The 26,389-nt window shown below is 53.3% G+C and overlaps 14 protein-coding genes across 14 annotated transcripts; 9 read left to right on the forward strand and 5 right to left on the reverse strand.

Moving 5' to 3' along the window:
• Positions 1-327: 327 nt before the first annotated feature.
• On the reverse strand, positions 328-1,481 carry TRIREDRAFT_103322 (uncharacterized protein; the record flags this gene model as incomplete). Its single annotated transcript, XM_006961847.1, has 3 exons — positions 328-502; positions 575-1,384; positions 1,453-1,481. The coding sequence occupies 3 exons, from the start codon at positions 1,479-1,481 to the stop codon at positions 328-330; spliced, it is 1,014 nt and encodes a 337-aa protein (XP_006961909.1).
• A 2,175-nt stretch (positions 1,482-3,656) lies between these two features.
• On the forward strand, positions 3,657-4,486 carry TRIREDRAFT_21388 (uncharacterized protein). The gene is made up of 2 exons (XM_006960943.1): positions 3,657-4,009; positions 4,090-4,486. The coding sequence occupies exons 1-2, from the start codon at positions 3,701-3,703 to the stop codon at positions 4,372-4,374; spliced, it is 594 nt and encodes a 197-aa protein (XP_006961005.1). The 5' UTR covers positions 3,657-3,700; the 3' UTR covers positions 4,375-4,486.
• Positions 4,487-5,110: 624 nt separating this feature from the next.
• TRIREDRAFT_53669 (uncharacterized protein) lies at positions 5,111-6,335 on the reverse strand (the record flags this gene model as incomplete). Its single annotated transcript, XM_006961848.1, has 2 exons — positions 5,111-6,088; positions 6,228-6,335. 2 exons carry the CDS (start codon positions 6,333-6,335, stop codon positions 5,111-5,113), a joined length of 1,086 nt encoding a protein of 361 aa, XP_006961910.1.
• A 465-nt stretch (positions 6,336-6,800) lies between these two features.
• TRIREDRAFT_54535 (uncharacterized protein) lies at positions 6,801-9,107 on the forward strand (the record flags this gene model as incomplete). Its single annotated transcript, XM_006961404.1, has 3 exons — positions 6,801-6,970; positions 7,036-7,746; positions 7,805-9,107. 3 exons carry the CDS (start codon positions 6,801-6,803, stop codon positions 9,105-9,107), a joined length of 2,184 nt encoding a protein of 727 aa, XP_006961466.1.
• A 312-nt stretch (positions 9,108-9,419) lies between these two features.
• On the reverse strand, positions 9,420-10,159 carry TRIREDRAFT_124304 (mitochondrial ribosomal protein YmL8; the record flags this gene model as incomplete). Its single annotated transcript, XM_006961849.1, has 2 exons — positions 9,420-9,875; positions 9,944-10,159. 2 exons carry the CDS (start codon positions 10,157-10,159, stop codon positions 9,420-9,422), a joined length of 672 nt encoding a protein of 223 aa, XP_006961911.1.
• A 435-nt stretch (positions 10,160-10,594) lies between these two features.
• TRIREDRAFT_74486 (uncharacterized protein) lies at positions 10,595-11,733 on the forward strand. Its single transcript, XM_006961405.1, has 2 exons — positions 10,595-10,753; positions 10,837-11,733. The coding sequence occupies exons 1-2, from the start codon at positions 10,733-10,735 to the stop codon at positions 11,626-11,628; spliced, it is 813 nt and encodes a 270-aa protein (XP_006961467.1). The 5' UTR covers positions 10,595-10,732; the 3' UTR covers positions 11,629-11,733.
• A 962-nt stretch (positions 11,734-12,695) lies between these two features.
• Positions 12,696-14,116, forward strand: TRIREDRAFT_119954 (porphobilinogen synthase-like protein; the record flags this gene model as incomplete). Its single annotated transcript, XM_006961406.1, has 2 exons — positions 12,696-13,141; positions 13,208-14,116. The coding sequence occupies exons 1-2, from the start codon at positions 12,890-12,892 to the stop codon at positions 14,114-14,116; spliced, it is 1,161 nt and encodes a 386-aa protein (XP_006961468.1). The 5' UTR covers positions 12,696-12,889.
• A 310-nt stretch (positions 14,117-14,426) lies between these two features.
• On the reverse strand, positions 14,427-14,955 carry TRIREDRAFT_54622 (uncharacterized protein; the record flags this gene model as incomplete). The annotated part of the gene is made up of 3 exons (XM_006961850.1): positions 14,427-14,579; positions 14,676-14,786; positions 14,890-14,955. The coding sequence occupies 3 exons, from the start codon at positions 14,953-14,955 to the stop codon at positions 14,427-14,429; spliced, it is 330 nt and encodes a 109-aa protein (XP_006961912.1).
• A 14-nt stretch (positions 14,956-14,969) lies between these two features.
• TRIREDRAFT_103330 (uncharacterized protein) lies at positions 14,970-15,140 on the forward strand (the record flags this gene model as incomplete). The annotated part of the gene is made up of 1 exon (XM_006961407.1): positions 14,970-15,140. The coding sequence occupies one exon, from the start codon at positions 14,970-14,972 to the stop codon at positions 15,138-15,140; it is 171 nt and encodes a 56-aa protein (XP_006961469.1).
• An 868-nt stretch (positions 15,141-16,008) lies between these two features.
• Positions 16,009-16,895, forward strand: TRIREDRAFT_54886 (uncharacterized protein; the record flags this gene model as incomplete). The annotated part of the gene is made up of 3 exons (XM_006961408.1): positions 16,009-16,165; positions 16,257-16,490; positions 16,570-16,895. Coding segments are annotated over 3 exons (717 nt in total), but the record flags the coding sequence as incomplete, so codon positions are not given.
• A 2,290-nt stretch (positions 16,896-19,185) lies between these two features.
• On the forward strand, positions 19,186-20,825 carry TRIREDRAFT_53372 (uncharacterized protein; the record flags this gene model as incomplete). Its single annotated transcript, XM_006961409.1, has 2 exons — positions 19,186-19,990; positions 20,065-20,825. The coding sequence occupies 2 exons, from the start codon at positions 19,186-19,188 to the stop codon at positions 20,823-20,825; spliced, it is 1,566 nt and encodes a 521-aa protein (XP_006961471.1).
• Positions 20,826-21,207: 382 nt separating this feature from the next.
• Positions 21,208-23,112, reverse strand: TRIREDRAFT_74491 (uncharacterized protein; the record flags this gene model as incomplete). The annotated part of the gene is made up of 3 exons (XM_006961851.1): positions 21,208-22,001; positions 22,068-22,536; positions 22,620-23,112. The coding sequence occupies 3 exons, from the start codon at positions 23,109-23,111 to the stop codon at positions 21,208-21,210; spliced, it is 1,755 nt and encodes a 584-aa protein (XP_006961913.1).
• A 977-nt stretch (positions 23,113-24,089) lies between these two features.
• TRIREDRAFT_53525 (uncharacterized protein) lies at positions 24,090-24,988 on the forward strand (the record flags this gene model as incomplete). The annotated part of the gene is made up of 2 exons (XM_006961410.1): positions 24,090-24,600; positions 24,660-24,988. The coding sequence occupies 2 exons, from the start codon at positions 24,090-24,092 to the stop codon at positions 24,986-24,988; spliced, it is 840 nt and encodes a 279-aa protein (XP_006961472.1).
• An 867-nt stretch (positions 24,989-25,855) lies between these two features.
• On the forward strand, positions 25,856-26,099 carry TRIREDRAFT_103335 (uncharacterized protein; the record flags this gene model as incomplete). The annotated part of the gene is made up of 2 exons (XM_006961411.1): positions 25,856-26,050; positions 26,085-26,099. The coding sequence occupies 2 exons, from the start codon at positions 25,856-25,858 to the stop codon at positions 26,097-26,099; spliced, it is 210 nt and encodes a 69-aa protein (XP_006961473.1).
• Between the last annotated feature and the right edge of the window lie 290 nt (positions 26,100-26,389).

Below are 26,389 nucleotides of genomic sequence, written 5' to 3' on the forward strand. Positions count from 1 at the left end.
AGTAAATGTTTTCCCCATTCCGTGCAAAAGGACTCGTCCACACGATAAACTGTCCGCCAAGCCCCTCCAGAAAAAGAGAATGAGGAACCAGAGAGAAACATATAAGAAGAGGAACTCCAGAAAGTGAGGACGAAGACTGATGAAGCAACAAAAACCAACGGGTCTGCAACGTACCCAAGCGCTCTGCCCGGTAGTGTACAAGGGGGAATGGGAGGGAAAAAAAAACTCAATAGCTGATAACGAGGACAGAACAGGGACACATTATGGCGGTGATGGCAGGACCACATGGAGGGCAGGATCGAACCTTCTTCTGGTTCGCGCCCCCCTTTATTCGTAGTTTTGCTTCGAAACATTGGATGTGTGACGCTTGTCGTTGTGGTGTTGACTGGCCTTCTCGCGGCGCTGTTCGTCGATTGCGGTTCGTTGCTGGATGCTGGAATCGTGCGACTTGAACTCGAGTCGGGTGTTGGCCGGGAAATTGAGGACCTGCTTCATGATTTCGCTGATGTGACAAACGGCAAGTTAGTGAGCTGGATACACCAAGGTTTTGGTTGAACATGGGGTTCAAACATACCGAATCTTGAGCACGCGACCGCCGTCGGTTCGGGTCCAGATGCTCAAGATATCCTCGCCATTGCGCATGCTCAAAACGGCACCACACACGTCCTCTCCGGCGTCGCCGAACTGGTCACCAATCAGAGAGAGCAGAAGGTCCTCCCAGTACCGATCCGCCACGCCCTTCTTGAGGCGAACAACCCACTTGCCTCCCTTGCGATTGACCTCATCCTCCCATATTGGCCGAATGTCCTTCTTGAACAGATGGTAGTCGGACACGACGGGGAGGCTTGACGGCCGCTTGAGGTGGGAGTAGATCTGCCAAAACTCCTCCGCCGTCCGCACCGTGGCGATGCCGTGCAGTGTATTCTCGTACTCGATGAACCCGTGCGCCTTCGAGATCGGGGGCCTGTACCAGAACGACCATGCGTCTTTCAGCATGTGTACCGGGGTGGCTCCGGGCGGCGGTCCCGTGGCCTTGGACTCGGAGATGGGCGCCATGTTGGGCGGTCTGGCTACGGGCTTCGCCGCGTCCTTGGAAGCGGTCTGCTTGGCGACGGCGGAGCCCATGGCGGTTTCAAAGGGGTTGCCGCCCGATTTCGGTGTTTTGGCGGACCCAAACGAGCCAAAGGATGCGAAGGCCCCCGACCCCAGACCAAAGGCGCTGGACGCTCCCCCCGTCGGAGACATCACCGCGCTCCCGGGGGTGCTGTTGAAGGGATTGGATTTGCCATGCGACGACTTGACCGTGGCACTGCGGGAGCCGGGATCACCTCCTCCTAAGCCGCTGGCCCCATTGGAAGGCGTACTGAGGGAGAGCTTCGACGAGCTGGAGGCCGGAAAGTCAGTCACACCGGGTTGCGCTGTAGAGACGACGCATAGGGGGGAGAGTCATACTTGGTTCGGCGAGTCCATAGATTATCCATTAAGCCTTGTTCTTTGGGGGGTAGCGTCTGGTCTTTGCTCGGTGCTTGGGATGCGGGGAGTAGAGGGACGCCTCGCTAGGGAAAAGGATTTTTGAGGGTCGGACGGAGGTCGGAGGGCGTTGTGTTGCTGGTTGTGGCGTCGTCCGAGGGGAGGGGAGGTTACTTTGTTGTTCGGTGCGCGGTGTTCAGAGCTTGGTGAGAGGACAAGAGGGTGTAGAAGTTATGAATATGCGAGGCGGGAGGGAGGCGAGAGTAGGAGGAGGGGGATCCTTAGGAAAAGATGGCGATCGGAACGGCGATGGAGGGGCTTCGAGGCGGCGGTCGCAAGACGACGGTGATGTTTTGATTCGGACAGAAAGACTCTGGAGCGTATGCGGTTGCTGGATGGGGGCGGATAGTGCGCGATGTGTCGGGTAGGCGGTTGGTTCGGCGGTCGGGGCGAATTATGTGGTTGAAGTTGTGGACGGTTGGAGGTGTCTTTGAGGTGGAAGAATTCTGCGTGACATCGACAGTTGGTGAAATTTACGACCTTGCTAGCAGGTACATTGCCGGCCGTACCAAACGAGCGGTTACGGGTTACGGTTAGCGGCGTCTGATCGAAGCCCTCCCTGGGGCCCATTCTGGAAGGCCGCCTGAATCCACCTTCAGGCCTCTGCAGCCGGAACCGACAGCGCGTCTGACGCCTGTAGAATTTTCTGCCAGTGATGGATGTGTACATGCACTGCAGGTAGCTGCAGTCGGGAACGGGTGCGGGCAGTGTGAATATCCATGATACGGACCCATTGTGCATGGATGCGTTTTGACGTGGTAACAGAGCGGAACAATAGTTTTGTTTTCATCCATATCTATATATCAACAGTAATAATGCACCCCTCATATGGCAAAGACTTGGAGAAAGCCGAGTACGCGTGTTTAGAATTTCTTGATACATGTACGTCTTGTCATGCCATCTCCGAGATACACGTATTCCCAAGGCCCTTTCCGTTTGTTGAGGTTGACGTTCATACAAAACCTCAGACTTCGGAGCCTTTCTTATAGCACCAAACTTTCTATATCATGGAACAACACCTTTGATATCACGAACGAAAAGTCAAACGACTCAAAGATTGTCCAAGAAACTTTCGACAGACTTGGCCTGCGTCACACTGCCTTCTTAGCTTGGTTCTTCATCCAATATAGTATCACTATCCATTCATCCGATGGCTGCCCATTGGGCTTGATAGGGCCTCACCGAGCCTTTAAGACTCCGGCCTCTTGGGATTATTTTCCAACCACCGAGAGCATTGTCCTGGGCGATATCGACTTTGCGCTGTGTGGAAATAACAATGTGCACATCTTGAAGCTAGGGAGTCCAAGGCATATACTCCTAAGGTGCGGCATCAATGTCTCAGCCTCCATACCTTGCCGGCCGGGATGTTTATTGACTACTGCAGCAGCATCACTGGTGGCTTTTCAGCCTCCCTGGCTGTCGATTGGGTGATGTCTTAGTACAGTCTGGAAGGGTCTACGGTACCTACGTGCAGATCATGTCCTGCGGATTTGATGTTGGACTCAGTAAGAGTATTTCTGTCTCGTACCTTATGTTGGCTCTGCTTCGTCGCAATGCTGTACATACTCTGGAAGCACGCGACTGTCATTCCGTGGCAATAATATGTATCTTATACCTGAGCCATTGTTGGGTACCAAGCAAATTAAATCAATCCAAAGAGAGTATCATGAGAGAGAAATCATCGCGCAGTCTGAACTACCTAGGTAGGTAGGGAGACCATAATTGAGAAACAACACGATGCTTCGGAGATCCAACTGCACACCTACGAGACCATCTTCAGGGCTCCGAGCAGAGAGCAAGACCCCCAAGCGACAGCTCGCGTTACACCAGACTCTCAATGCAGTTCCGGAATATCAAGCCAATCATCTCCATCCAATGCCGCAGCTCTGGATTCTAGAAGACGCAGGGCTTTTCATCCAATACCACCAAACAAAAGAAACCCCCACTCTTGACGAGTCGTCGTCTCTTCGGAAGCTGCGTTTGCCATGTGCTTATCCAGCCATTTTCTTATCGCCCCTCAATGCAACCGATAAGAGCCGATAAGCCCAAAAATTTCTGCTGCGCGACGGTAGCAGTATTACCTGTAGCTAATAACGTCCGCTCGAGTTCCTCCATGTAATCAACCTACCAGCGATAATCTTCAAGTCGCAACGAAAACAGAGCTCCCACAATGGCCCCCAGCAAGACACGGACAGTCAAAAACAAACACGCGGGCTCCAAGAGCGGCGCGGGCGCCCCCGGAAAGGGAGGAGCCTCGAAGCGCTCCTCCACCGATGGCGTCTCCAAGTCCAAGAAGCCAAAGGGCCCCGTCGTGTCGCAGCAGGTCAAGGAGAAGAACCGCGCCCTGCTGATGAAGAGGCCGAAGAAGAAGACGTACACGGCGGAGGAGCTGGGGATCCCGACGCTCAACATGATTACGCCCGTGGGCGTCGAGAAGCCCAAGGGCAAGAAGAAGGGCAAGGTGTTTGTGGACGACAAGGTACGTTGTGGGCTTTGCGAAAATTGTACTTTCGACAGGTGAGGGGGGCGAATTGAGTGCTGATGGATTGCGATGAACAGGAGAGCATGACGACTATTCTATCGCTTGTTCAAGCTGAAAAGGAAGGCCACATCGAATCGAAGATCATGAAGGCCCGGCAAATGGAGGAAATCCGTGAAGCCAGAAGGCTGGAGGCTGAGAAGAAGTCAGCCGAAAAGAAGGCGAAATTCGAGGACACCAAGGAGTCTCTGCGCAAGAAGCGCAAGAGAAAGAACGATAGCGAAGGCGGCGATAACCTGAAGAGCATATCGCAGACAGGCTCAAAAGCGGTCAAGGGGTCGAAGAAGAAGGTGTCATTCGCATGATGCGCACTAGGCATGTAATTGGGAGGGGAGAGGGGAGGCTATGGAAATGTACATTGCATCGAATTGGTTGCTTTTCCTACGGGCGCATGGAGTTGGGGCATATCATCAATAGCGATACTATGGAGAATATTGCTTGGCATAAGAAGTATGAGGGGGCTAATCAACCTGGTACTCGGAGGGCCGGTTTTTTGTGGCAATTGACGTGACATGCAGGACATTTAGGGAGAGGCATGTCTGGCTTGAATTGCTCGATAGAATGAGAATGCGTTACTCAGGTATATGCCGTTCCTTTGATACCTGTTGAGCTCGCCCGAGGAATGACAAAGAACTGTCCTGCTCTCCGTCATCACATCAAACCGCATCCGCGAGACAATCATAAGGCTGAACCAAAAAAATGCGTGACGAATCAAAGTTCATATCTAATATCTCAAGTGCCAAAAACACGTTTGGCATACCACAACGCCGTGATGATACTGTGCTCGTGCGTCTGTGCATTGCTGGAACACCAACACAATATATGCCCAGTCCCTCTCCCTCTCCCATCCGTTCTTCCAAAGACGCCACAGGCGTGTTCCTTTTTTTCCACTTCCAAGCCTCCTCTGTGCCTTCCTCTTGTAGGGTCTTTTCTTCTGGGGGGTGGCTTAGTTGCCGGGATGGAAAGGGGGGAAAACAAATTAGGCCCAAGAACAATCGTTGTAGCTGCTAAATACCCTTTCCGCTGCGATTCTTTTCCGTTTTACTCGGTGGGCTCTCGAGGCTCACGAGGCTCTCGAGGCTCTCTTTGTTGACCACCACCTCTGCCGCCGTCACGTCCGCCACGGCCGCCACGCTTGTTGCCGCGCTGGCCGCCCTTTTCGCCGTCGCCCTTACCCTCCTCCTTCTCGTTGCTGACCAGGTTGGCCGTAGCCAGTCGCTGAGAGAGATCGATCTGGGTTCGGATGGTGTTGGCCAGGTAGCTGACCATGAGAACGTCCTGGATGTGGTTGTTGAAGTCGTGCTCGATCTGCGAAGCGTCGACCTTGGGCGCCAGAGACAGGGCGCTCATGAGATACTGCGCCAGAGCATTGTTGGGCTCGACGTCCTCGTCCAGCACGCCGTTGACCCACTCGCTGACACGGTCCAGAAGGCCAATGGTCTGCTCGATGGATCGGCCCAGGCTCTCAATGTCTGATACCAAGGGCGCAGTCCGTGACTCGACGTCCCGGGCGCTGGCGACAGCCTCGAGGGCGCTCTTCTCGGCATCTCCGTAAAGCATCTTGTGGGGGACCTGGATGAAAAGGCAGCTCTCGGCGGCTCGCTCGGCGTTGACAGCAACGGGGGCGCTGATGTAGCATCTCGTCTCAATGTCCTTGCCGGGCTCTGTGGAGATGGTGAGGTGGATGGCGGGGTGAGGGAAGGTGCCGGTGTCCGGAGCGGCGAAGAAGTTCTGGATCAGGGCGCTGAAGCTGTTGAGCTCGTGGGAGGTGGTGTACCAGCCGAGCAGGGACTCGCGGGGGGAGGCCTTGAGGACCAGGGCGAGCATGTTCTTCTGATACTCGACGTCGACCTCGACTTGGTCCTCCTCCTCGGTGTGGGGGATGGCGAAGCACTGGCGGACCTCGACCTCTGTGCCATCTTCGGAGCGGGTGCCTACCAGGGCGCCGATGACCCGGGTGGACTGGGAGTTTTCACGGACATCTCGTCGAACGGCGTGGTCGAGGATGGAGAGGACAGCCTAGTGACGCATCAGCCCAACGATCTCTGCTTCGTTTCCCCTCTTTTCTTTTCTCTGCCTGTATTTCCTTCTTGCATCCCTCTTTCGTCTCTATGTCGGGGCAGCTGAAGGGGCCATATCGTGACAAGGTGGTCTATACCTGAGGCTGGATCTGGACAGTGAGCGGGGCAATGTTCGTCTGGAGCCCGATATTCGTGTGAGCCAGCGGGCGAGCGAGGTGCAGGAACCGTTCCGTAGCGGCAGCCATGCTGGGCGAGAGATATAGTCGACAACGAAGGAGATTGTCGAACTTTTCCTCCCTGCGATGCGGTTGACAAGGTCGAAGAAGTGGGGGGTGGGAAGGGGGAGGGAGAAAAAAACAAGTGGCGCCGGCTGTCTCGAAAAATGGTTCGCTCTCGCTATTTTTTCTTCGCGATGGTCTCCAATTTCGCCGATTTTGTGATTTGCACGATTTGGCGGGCGGACGCTGGGGTTGTGCGCACTAAAACGGGTGCGGCAGGCACTTGCGACGAGGCTGCGTGGCGCAAGCACTGAGTTCAACCCCACCAATGTGTGGCTGGTGCGATGGACCCGTATATTCATGCAAGGCTGACAACCTTTACTCGAACTTTTTTTCCCGGCTTTGTCTGGGCGTGGAGTGTGTTACCTTGCCTTGCCAGTCTCGCAATCGAACTCGTTTGCAGCCAATTGAATTCCTTGTCAATCAAGCGCGATGGCAGGCCCTAGACGAGGTGGAAGCTTCAGGGGTCGCGGCTCAAGAGGTAGAGGTGGGAGCAGAGGCGGAAGCAGAGGCGGCAGAGGCCGAGGCAAGCAGTTCAGTCGATGGGGTCCTGACAGGAAATTCGACAATGCTCGTCTGGCCGAAGCCGGTGAAGAAGAAGAGTAGGCAATCATGAAATACCATTGGTTTGCTTGCGCCTGCGACTGACGATGCGCCTGCTATATAGGGAGAACGGGTCCGGATCCGATGGCTCAGACGCGGAAGACCAGATGCTCGAGGACGTAGCTTCAGACGACGACGAACCAGAAGCGCCAGCACGCCCATACATGGCGCTCCTGCAAAAGTTTCAAGACACAAGCGCACCAAGTGCCAAGAGAAGGAAGATCGCACACGACGAACCCTCGAACCGGAGCCCAAGTCCCGCGGTTCAGCAGCCAGAAGATGCGGAAGAATCCGACTCTAAACGGGAAGACATTGACGAAGCCGACGAGGAGGAGGAAGGAGATGATGCGGCAGCGAACCTTGATGAGGACCCGGGCAACGACTCTGACGACGAGGTGGACGCTACGGACCCGTTTGATGCGCACTTTGCCAATCCAGATCCGCAAGTCAGCGCGCAAGCCGTTGTCGCGGCAAAGAACGGAGAGTGGTCAACAAGTAAAGCCATGATACACTCATGGAGAGCAGTCGTCACCTCTCCTAGCACCGATAGCAGTGGTTCAGTACCACAGCCAATATCGGGGCTCGGAGGTTTGAAGCTGAAGCAGAAACTGCGCGAGCCGGCGAAGCAGAAGATGGGGGATCTCGATGCGGCACAAAAGGCCTTCCTGCCCTTACTATTCAACTACAAGGACATTCTGTTTTGCGATCGGACTGTCGACAACTCCCACAAGATGCGACAGGCCGTCTGTCTGCATGCTCTCAACCACGTATTTAAGTAAGCATGGACCCAGAGGGCTTCAGCTTCAGAGAATTGGACGCTAACTTCACCTCAGGACTCGAGACAGGGTGATTAACAACAGCTACAAGCTGTCAAAAGCTGGTGACGATGCCGAGCTTGAGCTCCGGGACCAGGGCTTTACGAGACCCAAGGTCCTGTTCCTCTTACCAACACGAAACTCTTGCGCCAAGATGATGAAGGTTATCCAAGAACTGGTAGAACCCGATCAGCAGGAGAACTTTAAGCGGTTCAACGAGTCGTACGTTGAGGGCGACGAGGCATTTGGGGCTGACCGGCCTGCTGACTTCAAAGACCTGTTTGGGGGCAACGACGATGACATGTTCCGCCTTGGCGTCAAGTTTACGCGCAAGACGATCAAATACTTTGCGCAATTTTACACTTCCGATATCCTCTTTGCCAGTCCTCTTGGCCTCCGCATGGCTATAGGATCCGAGGAAGAGAAGAAGAAGCCCGATTTTGACTTTCTCAGCTCTATCGAAATGGTCATCGTGGACCAAGCAGATGCCCTCCTAATGCAGAATTGGGAACACGTCGAATATATCTTTGAGCACCTCAACCTTCAGCCCAAAGACGCCCACGACTGCGACTTCAGCCGAGTACGCAACTGGTATCTGGAAGACTGGGCCAAGTACTTCCGCCAGACGGTCATCTTGTCCTCCTTCAATACCCCTGAGTTGGCGGAACTCCAGAGGCTCTACTGCCATAACTGGGCTGGCAGGGTTCGGTTGCAACCGGAATACCCCGGCGTCATCGGGCAGCTGGGCGTCAAGGTCAAGCAGACATTCTCCCGCTTCCAGTCCAGTTCCGTGGAGAAGGATCCCGAAGCCAGGTTTGACTACTTCAAGTCTGCCATCATCCCCTCTCTGGTGAAGCGATCCAAGGACTCGAGCGGAACGTTGGTCTTCATCCCTTCCTACCTTGACTTCGTCCGTGTCAGAAACTATTTCGCCACCGCTGATGAAGTGAGCAACATCACATTCGGAGTGATTTCTGAATACACCGAAATTCGAGAAGCATCCCGAGCGCGATCTCACTTCCTTACAGGGCGGCACAAGATCTTGCTGTACACGGAGAGAGCTCACCATTTCCGACGATATCAGTTCAGTGGTGTGCACAGGGTCATCTTTTACGGGCTGCCGGATAACCCCATCTTCTACAAGGAGGTTGCAGGTGGGTACCTGGCCAAGAGCGAGAGAGACATGAAGATTGAGCCTGGGCAGGGGACGGTGCGGGCCATCTTTTCAAAGTACGATGTGATGAAGCTGGAGAGGATTGCTGGGTCGAAGAGGGTTGGAAAGATGATTCAGGACCGTGGTGATACCTTTGATTTCGTGTAGCTCATTGTGTGCGTTTGGCGCAAAAGATAGAGATGGGAAATGATAGCATAATATGATACTGAGCAGATCGACTTTTGTTGCACCTGGCGCTGTCTGTCTGCCCTGGCGATCTCCCAGCCCTGAGAATACCCAAAGGCACTTGGACTGCCTTTTGACTTGGTAGATGTATGAATGTACATATAATATGTTTGTTGTTGTACATGATGCGCCCATCCTTCAAAAATGGCATGCCGCATCTCTAGACTCCTGTTTGTTTTTTCCCTTTCACCTGCCACAATTCGCATGACATCCATTACGCAAGACCAACACCGCTCACCTCTTTGCCCGCTCTCCCGACCTCACACTCTCAGGCACAATGTCCTCAGCCATGGCTCCCGCCGCAGCACTCTCCTTCTCCGCCAACTTGGCCGACTCCGCGCTCTGCGCCTCGCCCGCCGCGCTTCCGTCCTTGCCCTCAGTGCTGAGGATCATGAAGCGCTGCACCATGTCCTCGAGCTCCTTCTCGTCGCGGAACTTGGTCACCTTCTTGACGTTCTGCAGCGTCACGGGCGTCGACGGCCGCCCCAGCAGCCGGTCCCGCGCGAGAGTCTTGGCCGTCATCATGAACCGCGAGTCCTTCTTCCCGTCGACGAACTCGAGGATGGCGCTCTCGCCCTGGTCGTATGTGTTCTTGGGCTCGGTGCGGACGACGCGGGTGTAGCCTCCCTCGCGCGTAAGATAGCGGTTTCGCAGTTCGCCAAAGAGCTTCGGCAGAAGCAGGTTCGGGGTCTAGAGGCTCGAAATATCAGCAACTGAGATGAGGGGGGGGGGCGTGAATGCATGGGATCCCAACTAACGTATAGAATGCCCTGCGCCGACCTCCTGCACGGCTCATTGTTCCGCTTGGCGAGCGTTATCAGCTTTTCGGCCAGGCGCTGCGTCTCCTTGGCCTTTGCGTATGTGGTCTGGATGTGCTCATATTGGACGAGCTGCGTGACGAGGCCTCGCAGCAGCGCCTGTCGGGCGGACGAGTTGCGGCTCAGATGCCGGTACTTGACGGTGCCACCAGCCATTTGCGGCCAGTTGGAGCTGAGTCGGCGATTGGGTGCTGTTGGATCTGGGGATGCGAAGGGCACCGAAGTTCAATTGTCGCCCGACAACTGCTGTCTCGATTTCGTCGTTCGTCGTCGATTTTTTGGAGGCTGCCCGTTGTGAAGCCGAGACCGTTTCTCCACGGCTCCGGATCTTTTGATGGTGGGCTGCCGTCTGGTTGGCTGTAATTTTTTTTGCGGTCGTTGTAGTCTGGTAGAGGCATGTATGCGGTACTACTTGAAATTTTTGGCGGGCGGCGAATCTCGGGCCCCGTTTTCGAGCCATCGGCTGAGCAGCTACGTCAAAATCAACTCCAACAGCTCCAACATTGTCACTTCTTTTCCGCGTCAACTCCCGGCGCAGGCAGAACAATACCTGCTGCTTGGCCTAGAGCACTCGAAGATTTGCATTCTGAGGCAGCTGCGGAGCTCAATTGCACCATGAGAAGCCGCGCATAGGCGCATATCATTACACGAAGCCGCACCTGTCGAAATAATCTCTCTCTTCTCCTCTCATCGCACCCGTCTCATTCGCATCGTCTCTCTAGCGACATCATGGGCTTCGCAACCGGCTTCGTGAGTCTTGCCCCCTGCACCAGATTTTTGTACTTTCATGCCACGGCCGTTTCAGCAGCACAATGCTTACATGTTCTACGTAGACCGGCGGCGTGACGCTCACTCTGTCACTGGCATATCTCTCCGTCCTCGCCCACCAGCGCAGCCGCGAGGCACAGAGCCAATCGATCCGCACGCAGACGCTCATGATTCAGCACCTCCTCGATCCAGTCCCTCAACCATTGCCCCCGACACGATCCGAAGTCGCCGCTGCCCAGCGAGAAGCCGCCGTCGAGGTCATCAAACAACGATGGAACTCCGAGATTGAAAATGCCGTGCGCTGGGTGCAGCACACGGATTGGGACGAGGTGCGAGAAAGCATGGAGGCCAGAGCCGCGTACCTCTGGGCCAAGGCGACAGGCCGGTCTGTGGAGGAAGTGGAGAGGGCCAGGCGCTCTCTAGAGCCCGTCAAGAGGACGCAGGCCAAGGCCGGCGGCGAGATTGCTGCTGCTACGAGAGGGGCGTTCAACCAGGCCAAGGAAACAGCCGAAGCCATTGAGATGACTGCAGAGAACCGGGCTCTGGATGCCAGGCTAAGGAGCAAGAAGGCCCTTGAGGAGACGGCCGCCGATGCCAGGGAAATTGCGAGCGTAGCCGTGGAGAAGGGTCGGGAGACGGCCAAGGTGGTCGCGGACAAGGCGAAGTCTTTCGTTGGCCTGGCCGGGGAACAGATCGAAGAGATGGCTGGCGACAGCATCAAGTTGAGCCCTGTTCAAAAGGCCCTGAGTCAACGATACCAGAAGCCTTCGCCAGACACACGGACGACGGCGGAGATTCTCCAGGAGAGATACGTTCCTATGGATAAGCGAGACAACACCATCCTTCGAGGACTGTAAGAGAGCTTGGTGGGAGTTGGGAGCAGTTACACAGGAGACACAAGGGGGACCAAAAAGGCGTTTGTAGCAAGGTCTCACAGTAGAACACCTAATGAGACCGGGAGCATCTATACCTTCATGTATGGCGAGATAGACAATACACTGTACTAGTACTACTGAATGATATGATTTGGCTGCGAGAATGAAGCTATACAGCTGCTAGGGCCTCAGTCAAGGACAAAAATAAACGAGATGAGACGGAATTTGATGACATCAGCAGCTTGGAACAGCCCGAAACGGACGTGCGGCAAGAGTTGTGCCGCTCCCTGCGCAGAAGCACACGAAGCTGAAGTGCTGAAGTGAGCACTTGATTGAGGTGTGTTAAACCGGGGCACGCCGAGCAAATGCCGGGTGTTGTCCGGGTTGTGGCTACGGCCGCGGCTGCGGCTTTGTGCCTCGTACTCGCACTCGTACGAGTCTTGCCGATGGTGCAACACGCTATGGGTTTTCTAGTGATTTTGCGGTGGGTGGCATTGAAGCCTTGTAGGAGGTATAGTAGAATTATATGGTGAAGCTGAAAGAAAAGAAGTGAAAAATGATGTACCAGTATGTAAGTATTTGATGATGTTTTTAGATCCCCTACCAGGTACCTTACCCGTATCGACTTCATGGATCAATCAATTGCTCCGAGGCTCTCATCCCGCATTTGATACGCCACTTGCAGTTCCTTCTGCCGTAAGCCAACAGCCCGGAATAAGCAGGTACGGCAGGAATACGCCTGCAGCAGCGCAACATTCCATGTCTCATCCGCCAACGACCGCTGGAAATCTAGCGCATTATTGGAAAATCGCCACCTCTGATTGGTCGCCTTTGCGGCGTCGGGAGCGACATGCAGCGCCATCCGAGGCAGTTTCAACCGCCTGCAGTTCCTTCCGCGGAGCCGTCGCAGCGCACACGACAAAAAATCTGACCCCCAACATCGCCTTCGCCGCCTTCTTCTTTTTCTTCTTTCTACTTCACTCCCCTCAAGCTTGTTGTTTTTCTCTTTTCCCTCTCCTCGCCTTCGATATTCTCCTGTCTCGTGTGTTGGTGCTGGCATTGTGTTGATTCCTCTGCCTTTGGCGTTGCCGGTTAACTTTTTTTTCCGACTGTCTTCTCTCTTCTCCGCGCACTACCGGAAGGCGTCCTCTCGCAGTGTCACCATCCGCCTCTCTCCGGTCCCACCAACCCTCAATCACGACAACTCGCACAGAGCCGCGACGCCGCAATTGACCAGCTCAACATGTCCTTCTCTAGTCTCGTTCAGGAGCTCAGCCTCCGCGATGCCAACAACGCCCGCCGGCCTGGTCCTGCGCCCTCCGTTTCAACCTCCACCTTCGACGACCGGGCCTCCCACATCTCGCGCACCATGTCTGGATACGCCAGCACTGCGGCCACCAGCGTTAGCATCTCTGGCGACATCGGCAGCCAGCTCCATGGCGGCTACTTCCACCCTCTTGCTCGCTCATGGCAGTCTGAGCGCCAACTGACCAAGGTGAGCCGATGCTCTTGCTCAATCGATGCGCTGCCGGTCCTGTGTACTAACGCGCCTTGTCTCCAGTCTATGCTCATCTACCCCATTTTCGTTACCGATGGCGAGGACGACATGATCCACGTCGCTTCTCTTCCCGGCCAGTTCCAAATCTCCATCGACAGACTGGTCGGCTTCCTCGAGCCTCTCGTCCACAAGGGCTTGCGATCCGTCATGCTTTTTGGCGTGCCCCAGAAGCCTGGCACCAAGGATGCTCTGGGCAGCGCAGCTGATGATCCCGAGGGCCCCGTCATCCAGGCAATCCAGCTCATTCGCCGTCGTTTTCCTCAGATCTTCATCTGCGCCGATGTCTGCCTCTGCGAATACACCTCCCACGGCCACTGCGGCATCCTCCGCGACGACAGCAGCTTGAACAACCAGATGTCTGTGGATCGCATCTCTGATGTTGCCATCGCCTACGCAAAGGCCGGAGCGCACTGCGTGGCCCCCTCCGACATGAACGACGGCCGCATCCGCGCTATCAAGCTGAAGCTGATCGAGGAGGGCATTGCACACAAGACACTGCTCATGTCGTACTCTGCCAAGTTCTCCGGCTGCCTGTACGGACCCTTCCGGGACGCAGCCGGCTCCGCCCCCGCATTTGGTGATCGCCGATGCTACCAGCTCCCCCCTGGAGGCCGTGGCCTTGCTCGCCGAGCCATTGTCCGCGACATCAACGAGGGTGCCGACATCATCATGGTGAAGCCCGCTGGCCAGTACCTCGACATTATCAGTGACGCCAAGGATCTGGGCAAGGACATGCCAGTTGCTGCGTACCAGGTTAGCGGCGAGTACTCCATGATCCACGCTGCTGCCAAAGCCGGAGTCTTTGATCTCAAGACCATGGCTTTCGAGTCTACCGAGAGCATTCTCCGAGCCGGCGCCACGATTGTCATCAGCTACTTCACCCCCCAGTTTCTCGATTGGCTGGAGAACTAAATGCATTGCATTGAAGGTCGAACGGGGAGTGACGGGTTAGCATGGGAACATAAAAGGGCAGTCACAGCATCAGGGAAAAAAGAACAGGCGTTTGTGTGTTGGCATGTTGATTTGATGAAACGACTTTTACGCATTTGTCTTTCAGTGCTTTTTTCTACGTTTCTAGAGCGAGGCATGGGTTTTTAGCACAAAGGGAAAGGCATGATGTTTACTGATGATTTCTATTAATACAATCTCCTCTTGAAGAAGGATTCCTCTGTGTTCGTGATATATCACCATTCGACTTTCAATACTTTACGAAACAACTACCTCAAAATACGCCGGGCACAAAGGCGAGCAGGTTGAATTTCTCAACGCAACCAGCAAGGCTATAGAGTGCCAAGTGCGCAGGATCCTGATGGATAAAGTATTGCCTGTCCTCCTCGGACTCGAGTTCGAAGATGAAGCCGTGAGTAAGACCATCCTAGCCCACGCTAATCAGCATTGGCCAATATCTCTATCTAATATCTTCCATTCTCGACTCTCTTGCAGCCTGAGTTAAGATGCTTGGAAGACTCACGCTGTGACCCTCTTGGGACTTGTTGATGCCGCCCGTCAGGGACTTTATGTAGGGCTTTTTGGTGGTGGCGTGGAGGCAGTTGTCCTTGAGGGCCATGAGGGTTGTGCAAAACTATGTTGGGAGTGAGTAATCAATAATTTCAATGAATGTGGTATTGGTATATATGCTGGTGATGTTGTGGTAAGCTATGGGTTTGGTTTGGCGGTAAACGGACCTTTGCGATGTCCTCGGCCTTGGCATCTGGCTTGAAGCCGACGAGCACAATATGCGTGATGGCCATCTTCGCCAGCTACGATGTATATATTACGCCTATCAAACAGAACAAGGGGAAAGAAGAAGAAGAAGAAGAAGAAGAAGAAGAAGAAGAAGAAGAAGAAGAAGAAGAAGAAGAAGAAGAAGAAGAAGAAGAAGAAGAAGAAGAAGAAGAAGAAGAAGAAGAAGAAGAGGCAGGGCAGGGCAAATTGAGATTGTAAGATACGTAGTCAAAGGGAAGAAGAATAAAGACGTCGTAAGCCCGAACCTGCCTACCTACCTACTTATTCAAGCAATTCTCAAGAGTGAGGTATAAGCACACCAATCCCTCCCCCTCCCCTCCTCTCGTCACATTACTACAATCAACTCCGCTCCACTTTCAACCAGGACAGATTCATCTGATACGACATCACGGTGGAAGGATTAGAAGCTAAGAATAGAGAAGGATCGTGCGCCGGTATAAGACAGAATCGTGCTGACGCGGTAAATATCACGCACCATAGAAATTGATCTGTTTGATAATGGCCGTATGGACGTCGTCATGCCGCTTTGGCCAAAGGAGCTATAGAGCATGTATAACACCACCTCAGCTGCGACTATGCGCTTGTAATGCTTCGAATGGCAACATCGTGTAAATAAGCAGAGGGCTTTTGATCCGTCGAAAGATGGAGTAGGTAGGGATGCATAGCTGGTAGGTAGGATTGTGGTAGGTAGGTAGGTAGCTTCGCACATACATAGGTACGCTTAGCAACTTGGGACGCGCGGGACACCACAATCCCTATGGAGGATTTGTGCTTATATGAGTCAACCGGCAAAAACGGTTGGATCAACTCTTCGTAGAGCTGACGATTGTATTTTCACACACGTTGTATCATCTAAACAGTAACGCATTCGCTTGTGTTCATAGAGGCAAGGTGGTACAGAAGAAACGGAAATCTCAAAGGGTGAACAACGACAACATCAAGTATGGAGGTGGTATATACCGCAGATACGCCCTCACAAGTCAAAGAGTCCGAGGCATGTGGCACTGATGAAGCTGCATGCCTGCTCACCTGGCTAACATCACGATGCTCAGCACTCACTCCAGTTGCTGACGGAAAACACGACAAACGGCAAAAAGGTGCAAATCCTACTGGAAGAGCTTCATGAGATATACGGCATTTCTTGGAGTACGCACCTCGTCGACCTCGAAACAGACGAGCAAAAGAAAAGCTGGTTCCTTCGTCTAAATCCCAATGGTAAGTCGTTCAACCTCTTTCCTACCTTGACTGACTCTGGCGGCAGCTTTTCCACGATTATTTTGTACCGTCAACTGACGGCATTACCTAGGCCGAATCCCAGTCCTTCTGGATGTCACTGATGACGGTTCCGTAATCTCCATCTTTGAGAGCTCGGCAATCTTGAGCTACCTGCAAGAGACTCACGATCTGCGCAACGTCTTTGGCTTCGAATCGACACCTGAGAGGAGCCAGGCGCTCCAATGGCTCTTCTTTTGGCACTCTTCTGGCCCGGTGCAAGGCCATACTAGGCATTTTGTGAAAGGAGCTCCCGAGCCTACACCGTGTAAGTGCACCCACCTTCCATCTTGTTCAAGCCAAAGCGAGAGGTGTGCGAAAAGCTGTGGGCTCATCGGCCGTTACAGACGCAGCGGAATACTTTCAAAAAGCCATGCTTCGCATATACGGCGTCCTAGAAGCGCACCTCAGCGGACAACATAGTGGCCATCCTCGCCAATACTTGGCCGGCCGCGGCGAAGGAAAGTACAGCATCGCCGATATGGGCACCTGGCCTCATGTTCGAGCGTACCGGTCCCTGGGCTTCTCGGAGGAGAGCGACATGCGGCCCAGATTCCCCCATCTTCTGCAGTGGGTCGACCGGATCGCAGCGAGGCCGGCGGTGCAGAGAGGCATCGATGCGGGCAAGTATGACAGCGAGGAAAATCCGGGGCTTCGCGTCCGGACAGAATAGAATGAAGGATGCCCGTCTTCTTGTAATAGCTGACACATCTCTTACCTGAAATCTTGTGTGTCAGGCAAGACGCATCAGGTACAATAAACAGACTGCACAACTGGTCAGCTATCACAGTTATGTGAGCTCCTGGGAGATACTGTACGGAGAAGGCGTAATCACTGGTGGGCAGCCAGCGGTTGCAAGTCAGACAACGGTCCGCCAATCCATCGACTTGATACGGAGGTTGAGTGCGATCGGCCGTGGGTCCAGGAGACGGCCGTCAGGGTCACCGTGTCCATCGTCCGTGATGAGGCGTGCCCTCTGCGAGGGATGGGTGTATATTCTCGTATGTCTTGTTCATACCTGTACTGTATGGCCACTGCTGTGAGAGACGCCCGGCTAGTGTATCACAATAGACTGCTAAATTTGGCGAAAAGGCATGTAGATCAAACAAGCTTTTTTTCCTGTCTGCCCCTGGATGATGCATGAGCATGCTTGCAGCTGCAGGGAATGTGATTACCTCGAGCTGATGACGGCGTTCTGGTGGCGGCCAATCCGCCAAGATGACGATAAGCACATGTCTTGATTGTCTTACCTGTGCTGTAAAAACCTGGATCGAGTTGTAATAAGGGGTACAACTGAGGCACCTGTAGAACGTTCAGACAAGGCAAAGACATACGACAACGAGAGATCTTGTGTATCACAACACAACAGAGACAAACAGACCGTTGTGCACCATATTGTAGCTTCCGCTTCCGGACGACGATGTTTGCGTCCAGCATCTCGAAAAGAAGCGGCCCAAAGGAGACGCCCATTGACGCCCCAAAATTGCCTGGTTCAGCTGCTTGGGAAAGCACTCCGCAATGAGGCGATCTATGTGGCGCCGTGGGGGCCGCTTGCCGAACCTTGCCAGCTCGGCTGTTTGGCGATGGATTCAAGCAACAAACAATTCTGGAACGTTTCCGCCACGCAGCTTCTAGAGTACCGTAACTCGTATTTCAGAGGTAAGGTTCAGTTTAAGCAGCTCGACTAAGGAATATTGATCAACGGCCTTGGGCAGATATGGATGCTGGAGGGGGAAATTGGCATGATCCGTACCTCGACTTTTCCGGTCGAGCGGCTTCAGCTGCAGGCACAGAACATCTCAATTACGGACTTTGGTGTAAGTTTCACGAGTGGAGTGCAAACTTTCGGATGCCACCTGAACTTTCTCGGTCAGGTCGACAGCATGATAGAGGTATGTACCTAGAGGTAAGGTAGGTACGCAGTGAAATCACATGTACCTATAATTCTTTCTCTTCTGATTTACCCAGATCGTGACGAGATGCCGAAATAAGGTGTTCCTTCTCTAGATCTGGTGAGACCAACACCAGACGCAGCTTCCCGTCAAGGTCCAGACGATCGACGTCCCTTCCTCGACACCTCTCCAAGCCAAGCCAAGTAGCATCCAAGTATAATTGAAGCCTTGTCGAGCGTGTCCACACAGCAATTGCCTTCAATCCCATTCAGACAATCGCCTTCCTCGCGACAACTCGACGGGTACTTTATGCTAAAACCCCATGAAATGTGGAAACCCGAAACCTTCTTGCGTGCGGCAGGAGCCTCTCACACGGATCTGCGTGCAGGGAAGATATCGCCATGCACGGAGCATGTACAGTACCTTCCACAGTACGGAGCCCCGGAGACATTACGGTATTGATCCTCTCTTGCTCTCCTTTAGCTTCACATCCTTTCCTTTCTCGTCTTCTCCCTCTTTGTCCTCCTTTGCCCTCTGTTCCCATTCAGATCCCTTCGTCCATTCGTCGTCTTTTTCTTCCCCCTTCTCGTTCGTCTCTTTCTTCCAGCCTTTCGTTTTTCCTCATCTTCATTCCTTCCGTCAGGCTTCTGCGGGAGAGACAGTGGCAGAGAAGAGTCCAACTTGGCTCTCTTCCCCCTCTCAAGCCACAGTCCTTCGCCTACCTTACCTTATCTTTCCGCAACCATTCTTTAGGTACCTTTATCGTACTCTCTTTCGTCTTGGACCTGTTCACCAGTTTGCCTTTCGGAGTGCCCTTGTGTTCTCTGGCCCCGAACGGTTTCACATACGCCAGTCAATGACCAGGCAAGAGATCGTGCCACTCGCTTCGAAAAATCGTTCATTGTCTATAGACGAGCCGCAGGTCGAGCGTCCCTTGATACCCATCAGCTTTGTTATTCGAGATCTTGCTCAAGCTCTTTGAGCAGAGCGAGTTTACGATCCCTTTTGCTTCGTTTCCACGAGATGAAAGATCACAGTTCCACCACCAATACATCAGCAGAGGAAGAGAAGATGGGGCTGTTAAACGAGAGGAGAGGGTCAGACGCTGGGACAGATTCTAGTGACAGTAGTACTGGAACTGCAACTGGTGCCGGCATCGCCACGGCCCCCATTCATACCGATAGTCGTTTCCAACTTGGCATTCTCAGCCCATCCGCGGATACTCTCAAAGCACCACTTGGATTCCTTCGATCAACACCATGGCGCGTTCTCGCAGTTCGCTTCCTCATTTTCCTGACGCCTAGTTTCCTGCAAGGGCGCCATGCTCGCGAGCAGATATGCCCAGCTAAGCTATCTCCAACTGCCTACCTCGATGGCATGCGTGGTCTGGCAGCCCTCATCGTCTTTTTCTGCCATTACTTCTACCAGGCATTCACAATCGCCGAGGGATGGGGCTGTGGCGAGACCAACTACCACATTCTCAAACTGCCATTTCTTCGTCTTTGGTATCAAGGCCCACCGGCAGTTTGCGTCTTCTTTATCATTTCTGGATATGCACTCTCATATCGACCTCTCAAACTGATTCGAAGCGGAGCCTGGTCGGACTTTGCCAACACCATGAGCTCTCTCGTCTTTCGACGTGGAATTCGGTTATATCTTCCCACGGCAGTCTCGACGTTTATGATCATCTGCCTGCTGCGCATTGGCGCTTACGAGTGGACTCGAGACTTTGCAAACGACCGCAAATACATGAAGAACATTGTAGAGCCTCATCCGGCCCGCATGGAGCATGCGTATGCCCAGTACAAGGACTGGATGATTCACATGTTCAGGTTCATTCAGGTCTTCAGCTGGGACAAGTTTGGCGGAAGCACTTGTAAGTGAAAAATAATAGTCTCCTTTCTATCTCTGGCAAATGCTGTAAGAGTATTACTGACACGTTCCTCTCAGCTTACGATGTCCATCTGTGGACAATTCCTGTCGAATTTCGATGCTCGCTCTACCTCTTTCTCACCATTATTGGCACCGCCCGTCTGCGCACCACTGTCCGATGGCTCACGGTTGCCTTTGTCATGGCCATCACATATCGTAACAGTCGATGGGAACTTTTGCTGTTCTTCTGTGGCATGCTCATTGCCGAGAATGATCACATCCGAGGCGCGCACGTTCCGACGCCCAACCCGGCCCTGCCGATCGAAGAAAAGTCCCGCCCGGCGAGGAACAAATTATGGCCAATCTTCTGGGCTCTGTTCAGTATCCTCGGCCTGTATCTGATGTGCCAGCCAGACGGCCGGGGTGAGATAACCCCTGGGTGGATATGGCTGTCGTCCCAGATCCCTAAGTGGTGGAAGGAGGAAAGGTATCGTTACTGGCAGTCGACAGGCGCCGTCATATTTATTGTCGCGGTAAGCCACTCGCCTCGCTGGCAGCGCTTCTTCAACCTGCCAGTTGTTCAGTACTTTGGCAAGATCTCATACGCCATCTACCTGATGCACGGACCGGCTATGCATGTTGTTGGCTACCACTTCGAGAAGTGGGCATACGGCATAACTGGAGTCGAGGGATATTGGTACAATGCTGGCTTCGTCTTAGGAGCTTGCTTCTGCATCCCCACCGTCGTCTGGTGGGCAGACGTCTTCTGGAGGGCCATTGACATCCCCACTGTCAAGTTTGCCAAGTGGTTTGAGTCAAAGGTGGTAGTCAAGGCGTGAGAGAAAGATGGGTGGAAGTGAATAATCCAAGGCTGAATGCCCTATCCGATTCGAAACCTTCGACGAGAAAGTCGGCAGCTCGCATGGCGTTAATAGCGGGTGATTTTTTTCTTTTTCCTTTTTGTTCACGTCTTCAGTCTATGATTGCTGGGTAACTCTTCCTTCCATACGAGATACCTTCCGTAACGTCGATGCTGTGTATCTATATAAAGGGGCATCGTGTTGTCGATTTAGGGCATGTACGGCGCGAAACTATGTTGATAAGAAATCTCAAAAAGCTTGCGCCATAGAGATGCCAGAGATGTTCCGAGCCGTGAAGCCGAGAACCATGGACGGCGAACAAGAAGATATTGAAGTGTTTTCACTTGGCGCCGGATGAGGATCATTGCTCCTCGTCCCGCGAGTACACCCTCCTACCGCCCACCCAGGTCTCCCTGACCTTGAGAGTTCGAAGCTCCTCAACCTCCATGTGCTCTAGCGGCGCATCAAGCACCACCCAGTCCGCAAATGCGCCGCGTCTAATTACACCTGCGTACTGCTCGATGAAAGCTCCATAGGCAACATTCCGCGTGAAGCCCATCAAGGCCTCATCCAAGCTAAGAGCCTCTTTCGTGTGCCACCCTTCAGACGGAGCTTTGGGGTCTGGCCCAAGGCCCGTATGTGGGCTCTTTCTTGTGACAGCAGCGTAGATACCCTGAAACGGGTTTGGGGGCTCAACGGGGAAATCGCTGCCCAGGATGGGATTGATGTCGAGCAGAGACTTCATGCGGTAGGCTTCCTCCTCGGTCCTCTTTGGGCCAATCCTTTCTTCGGCGTACTTCATGTCGGAGGTGGCGTGCGTGGGCTGGATAGAGGGGATGATACCGAGGGCGTGCATGCGTTTCTGGTCATCGGGGTGGATGATCTGAGAGTGCTCGATGCGGAACCGGTGTCTGGACTGGCACTCTAGGAGGTCTTGTTGCCCGCACTGTTGCTTCAGGGCCGCTTCAAAGGCGTCGATGGCATTGCGATTGGCCAAGTCCCCTATGGCGTGGATGTTGACCTGGAATCCCTCTCTGGCCCAAGATTTTGTCACATTGATGAGGGCTGACGCGTTAATGAGGAGGGAGCCCGACGTCCAGGGATGGTCACTGTAAGGCTCGAGCATGGCACTTCCCCAGCTACCCAATGCTCCGTCTTCGTATGGGGAGAATGAAAAGGGTTAGTGTTGGATAAGTCTATAGAAAGCTCCAGGTGACTTACCAGCAAACAATTTGACACTTCGTAGTCCAAACATGCCATTCTGATGAGCAACCCGAGGCGTCTCTTCGGGACAGAACGTGTTTCTCTTTGCACACTCGAGCATGCTGTAAACCCGGACAGTCCAGTCTGGAGAGTTTGCCAACTTTGAGTACAGCCGAGCGTTTTCAGCAGTCACACCGGCGTCGTGCATTCCTACCAAGCCAACCTTGTTAAGCTCCTTCATGGCTGAAATGACGGCTCGGGCTTTGTCCTCCTCGCCGGGTTTCGGCCACAGATCCATAACCATGTCTATAGCATTGTCGCAGAAGACTCCTGGGCCGGGATCACGAATGACATCGCCGCCAGGAACATTGGGGATCTCTTCAGGGAGGAGCTCCAAGACTGCCTGTGAGACCCAAGAGCAGTGAACATCGATTCTATCCAGCATCATGTAAATTCCCCTGAGTTCGTCATCTTCTTCAATGTCATCCTACGAGCCCCGATCAAGGCTAATGGTTAGTATGCAAAATCACTAATTGTTGAGAGCCTTTCTTTGGAGGATCGGGCACTTACAGCGGTAGGCATGCGTCCAAAGGCAGATTGGTCCCAGCCGACACCACGAAGCCAATGGTCTTTGGTGCCAGCACCCGGATTCGCGGCAAGGTATTTTTTGATGCGATCCCTCACATCATCGAGCGACTTTGAGCCAAAGAGATCGACAGAGTGAAGAAACTCGCCATACTGCAGCAGATGCCCATGGCCGTCCCAGAGGCCGGGAATCGCATAGCCGTCCGACACAGAAACGTCGACTCCTCTTACTCCATGCAGAGAGTCTCGGTCTTCCCGGGTCCAGATATGACGGAACAGGCCGTCTACCACAGAGAAGCACTCAGCAGATGGGTGTTCGGCATCATGAGTCCTCACGCTCCTATAGCAATAGACGGGAAGAGGGTCATACTCAGAGGTGGTGAAGAGGAACTGGTGTTGCTTGAATGAATATGCAAAGACGGCGGCAGTGATGGCCGAGACGAAAATGCCCCAGCGAAGGAGCGGTGACAGAGCCATTTTTCTTCCTGGCGCTGGTGTTGAGGCTGCTGGCTCTGCCCAGACAACAACGCAGATGAAAAGATCGTACAATCATCAATGGTTGGTACGGAATCTACCCTAGCATGTTTGCAATGCTTACATGTACGCATGCACCCGTATCTCGAAAAGTGGTCCTGGAAAGCTTGATGAACGCCCTTCAAAGGAATGTTCTCTCAAGATTGTCCAATGGCTTTCTCGCGGCCCTGGTGGCGCGATGCGTTATCTCTGACCAACGCGGATTCGATTCCCATTTTGATTTGTTGGATCAGGTTCGTTTGCTGTTTGTCAGGGACTGGGCATGCGGACACTAGCATGAACCACGAGATATTAGCACGCACATTGCCTGAAATGGCGGGGTGAATGAATGAATGACTGGACGGGCCGAGGAAGAAGGAGGGGCACCCTGTTGAAGAGAACCCCTCCTTGGCGTTCCTGCGACAACCTCACGAGGATATTGATGCTTTGTGTTGAAGATGAGTAGACGTAGAATAGTTCGGTTGAGATCGAGGTCGAATTCATGATTTACGTGTCAAAGTGTCAGGTGACGTTCAAATGGCTTACGTATTAGGTAGGCATGCTGCAGGAAGGAGACGATTGCTGAAACAAATCGTTCCTTCCCCATGTGATGCCAGCATTCATTGTCAGCTAGGATAGGAAAGAGCACAAGTCATAAAGAAGCGCTTTCCGGCAATTCGTCAGCTTGCTACTAGTAGTAGCGACTTTCCTTTGTCACATCCATCCCAATTGGGCCAAACAACCAACTGCAAGACAATCCTTCTTCCTCTTCTTCCCTTTTGCTCATCTCCGTCTTCTTTTTCTCTTTGCTTGCTTCCTAGCCTACCTCTCTTGGCCACTCAATAGATTACAAACACCGCCGCCGAAGAAGCAAAAGTTACATCGGCGACTGAGCCAGTCCTCTCGACAGTTCCTTGACCCGACCCAGCACAATTCACAGCCATGGCGACGCCAGCGTCAACAGCCGAGCTCGACGCTCTCCTCCAGACTCACGTCAGCGAGCCCATTGCGCCCGAGAAGCTCTTCCCAATCCTCTCCACTGCGCCCTTTATCCCCTCCAAGACGCTCATCAACGCTCGCGACGTTGGCGCCGTGCCCGGCAGCAAGATCCCTCCTGGGCGCGTTTTCCGCTGTGGCACCCTCGAATATGCCGGCCAGGACCCCGACACGGTGGCCTGGCTCAAGGGCAACGTGCGCCGCATCTTCGACTTGCGCAAGCCAATTGAGCGAGAACACGGCCCTGACCCCGAGATTGAGGGGGTCGAGAATGTCTGGTTTCCTGGGGCTCAAGAGTACAAGACGCCGAGCCTGGCCGACTTCGCCAAGGGCGACGGCAGCGCCGCTTGGAAGGACCAGTACATGGCTGTTGCACTGACCTATGCGCCGACTTACAAGGCGGTGCTGGAGCACATCAGGGACAGGCCTACAGAGCCGTTTCTCTTTCATTGCACAGGTGAGCGACTCGCTTCTGGCTGTGTATTGTCCTCGTATAGCTGACACCATGGAATCCAGCCGGGCGTGACCGCACTGGAGTCCTCGCCGGTCTGCTCCACCACCTCGCCGGCACGGCCACCGACGATGCCATTCGTGACTATATGCTTTCCCGCGTCGGCACCGAAGTCGCTCGTGACAAGCTTTTAAAGTTTGCTTTGGCCAGCGTTGGCACCGCCGACATGGAGACGCCTGGATTTTACAACCTCGTTGAGCTTCGGCCACAGTATTGGACCGCGTTTCTCGAGGGCCTTGAGGAGAAATTCGGCGGCTGGGATGGCTACATCACCAAGGGCTTGGGGATCTCTGAAAAAGATCTTGATACCATAAAGAAGAACATTCGCTCTTGATCTTTGCAAATGCAACTGTTAGATTAGATTGGCGGTTGTTCTGCATTGTTGTTTATGATACCATAGACGCTAGAGGAGATGTACTGCTGTTACCGGCAGACAAGAAGCGGGTTGGAGCTGGTTTGGCCTAAGAGAGAGCTCTGTTGGACATGTAAATTGTTTCCACCTAGATCGCTAGACTCTTCAAGATCTGTCGAAATCTTGCAGCCTGTGAGTTATCGTGTTGAACAACGAACAATGCCAACAATTTTGCAGGTTGGAGTTGCTAGATCTCGATGACAGGCCTATCAGTGACGCACTACTAGCCACACATACCCTCCACCAACGCCACACATGACGTCTCAAGCCACAGGGTCCAAGACAATCCGGGCAGGCTAAATTGAACCATCTTCAAACAAGCTTACTGCAAGTGACGTAAAATGACGGACCTCAACCTGGACCAACACCAACTCCGTAAACAATGATTGGTCGCATAATAACGTGCAACTCTGAATGCCCTGCAATAAGGCATCAATCTAGCTATTGATACCATCCATAATTCGATATTACGGACTTCCGAGAAAAAGCCTGATTGATTGGGAGGGCAAATTACGTTGTGATCGTCGTCTTGCTAACCTGCAGGGTATCACACGAGCCCATCTCACTTGCATCATCACAGACACCCCAGTTTCCATCCATCAACTTCCATCCAAGCATCTATATAAATCCCCCCCTTGCATCCCAACTTCCATCCAAACTCATACCTACACAACCAATACAACATCAATCAGAACACATCAACCTAAACCTCCTTCTCAAAGCAACAAATCCTATCAAACAGACATTGCTATTCTTGAACAAACCAACAACATCAAATCATCCAACAAAATGCCCTTCACAACTCGCCGCCGACCCGCAACCACCACAACAACCACCGCCCGGCCCTACCGCCGCAGCATCTTCGCCCGGAGACAGCCTCGCGTCGTGCATCATCACCAGCAGCGAAAGCCCACACTCAAGGACAAGGTCACCGGAGCGCTTACAAGGCTCAAGGGAAGCTTGACTGGTCGTCCTGGCGTAAAGGTATGATCCGACCACAATCACATTTCTTACATAGGTATCTCCTGTTTGATTTGCGGGACTCGCTGGCTGACATGAGAATCACAAATCTAGGCCGCTGGAACTCGCAGAATGCGTGGCACCGATGGTCGTGGATCACACCGCCGCAGACGCTTTCTGTGATTCATGGATGGAAGGCCCTTTGACCTTCTTACATCACGACGAGATGATGACGCAGAATGATACCATGATACCCTACAGAAATGGCAGTTGCCATAATTCACATTCCTTTACTTGAATTAATATCTATTGAACTATTATCTTGATTTCTCTAAGAGCCTCAAATTTCTGCCGACTATTTCC

This window comes from Trichoderma reesei, assembly GCF_000167675.1.
Source record: "Trichoderma reesei QM6a unplaced genomic scaffold TRIREscaffold_1, whole genome shotgun sequence".
NCBI lineage: Eukaryota > Fungi > Ascomycota > Sordariomycetes > Hypocreales > Hypocreaceae > Trichoderma > Trichoderma reesei.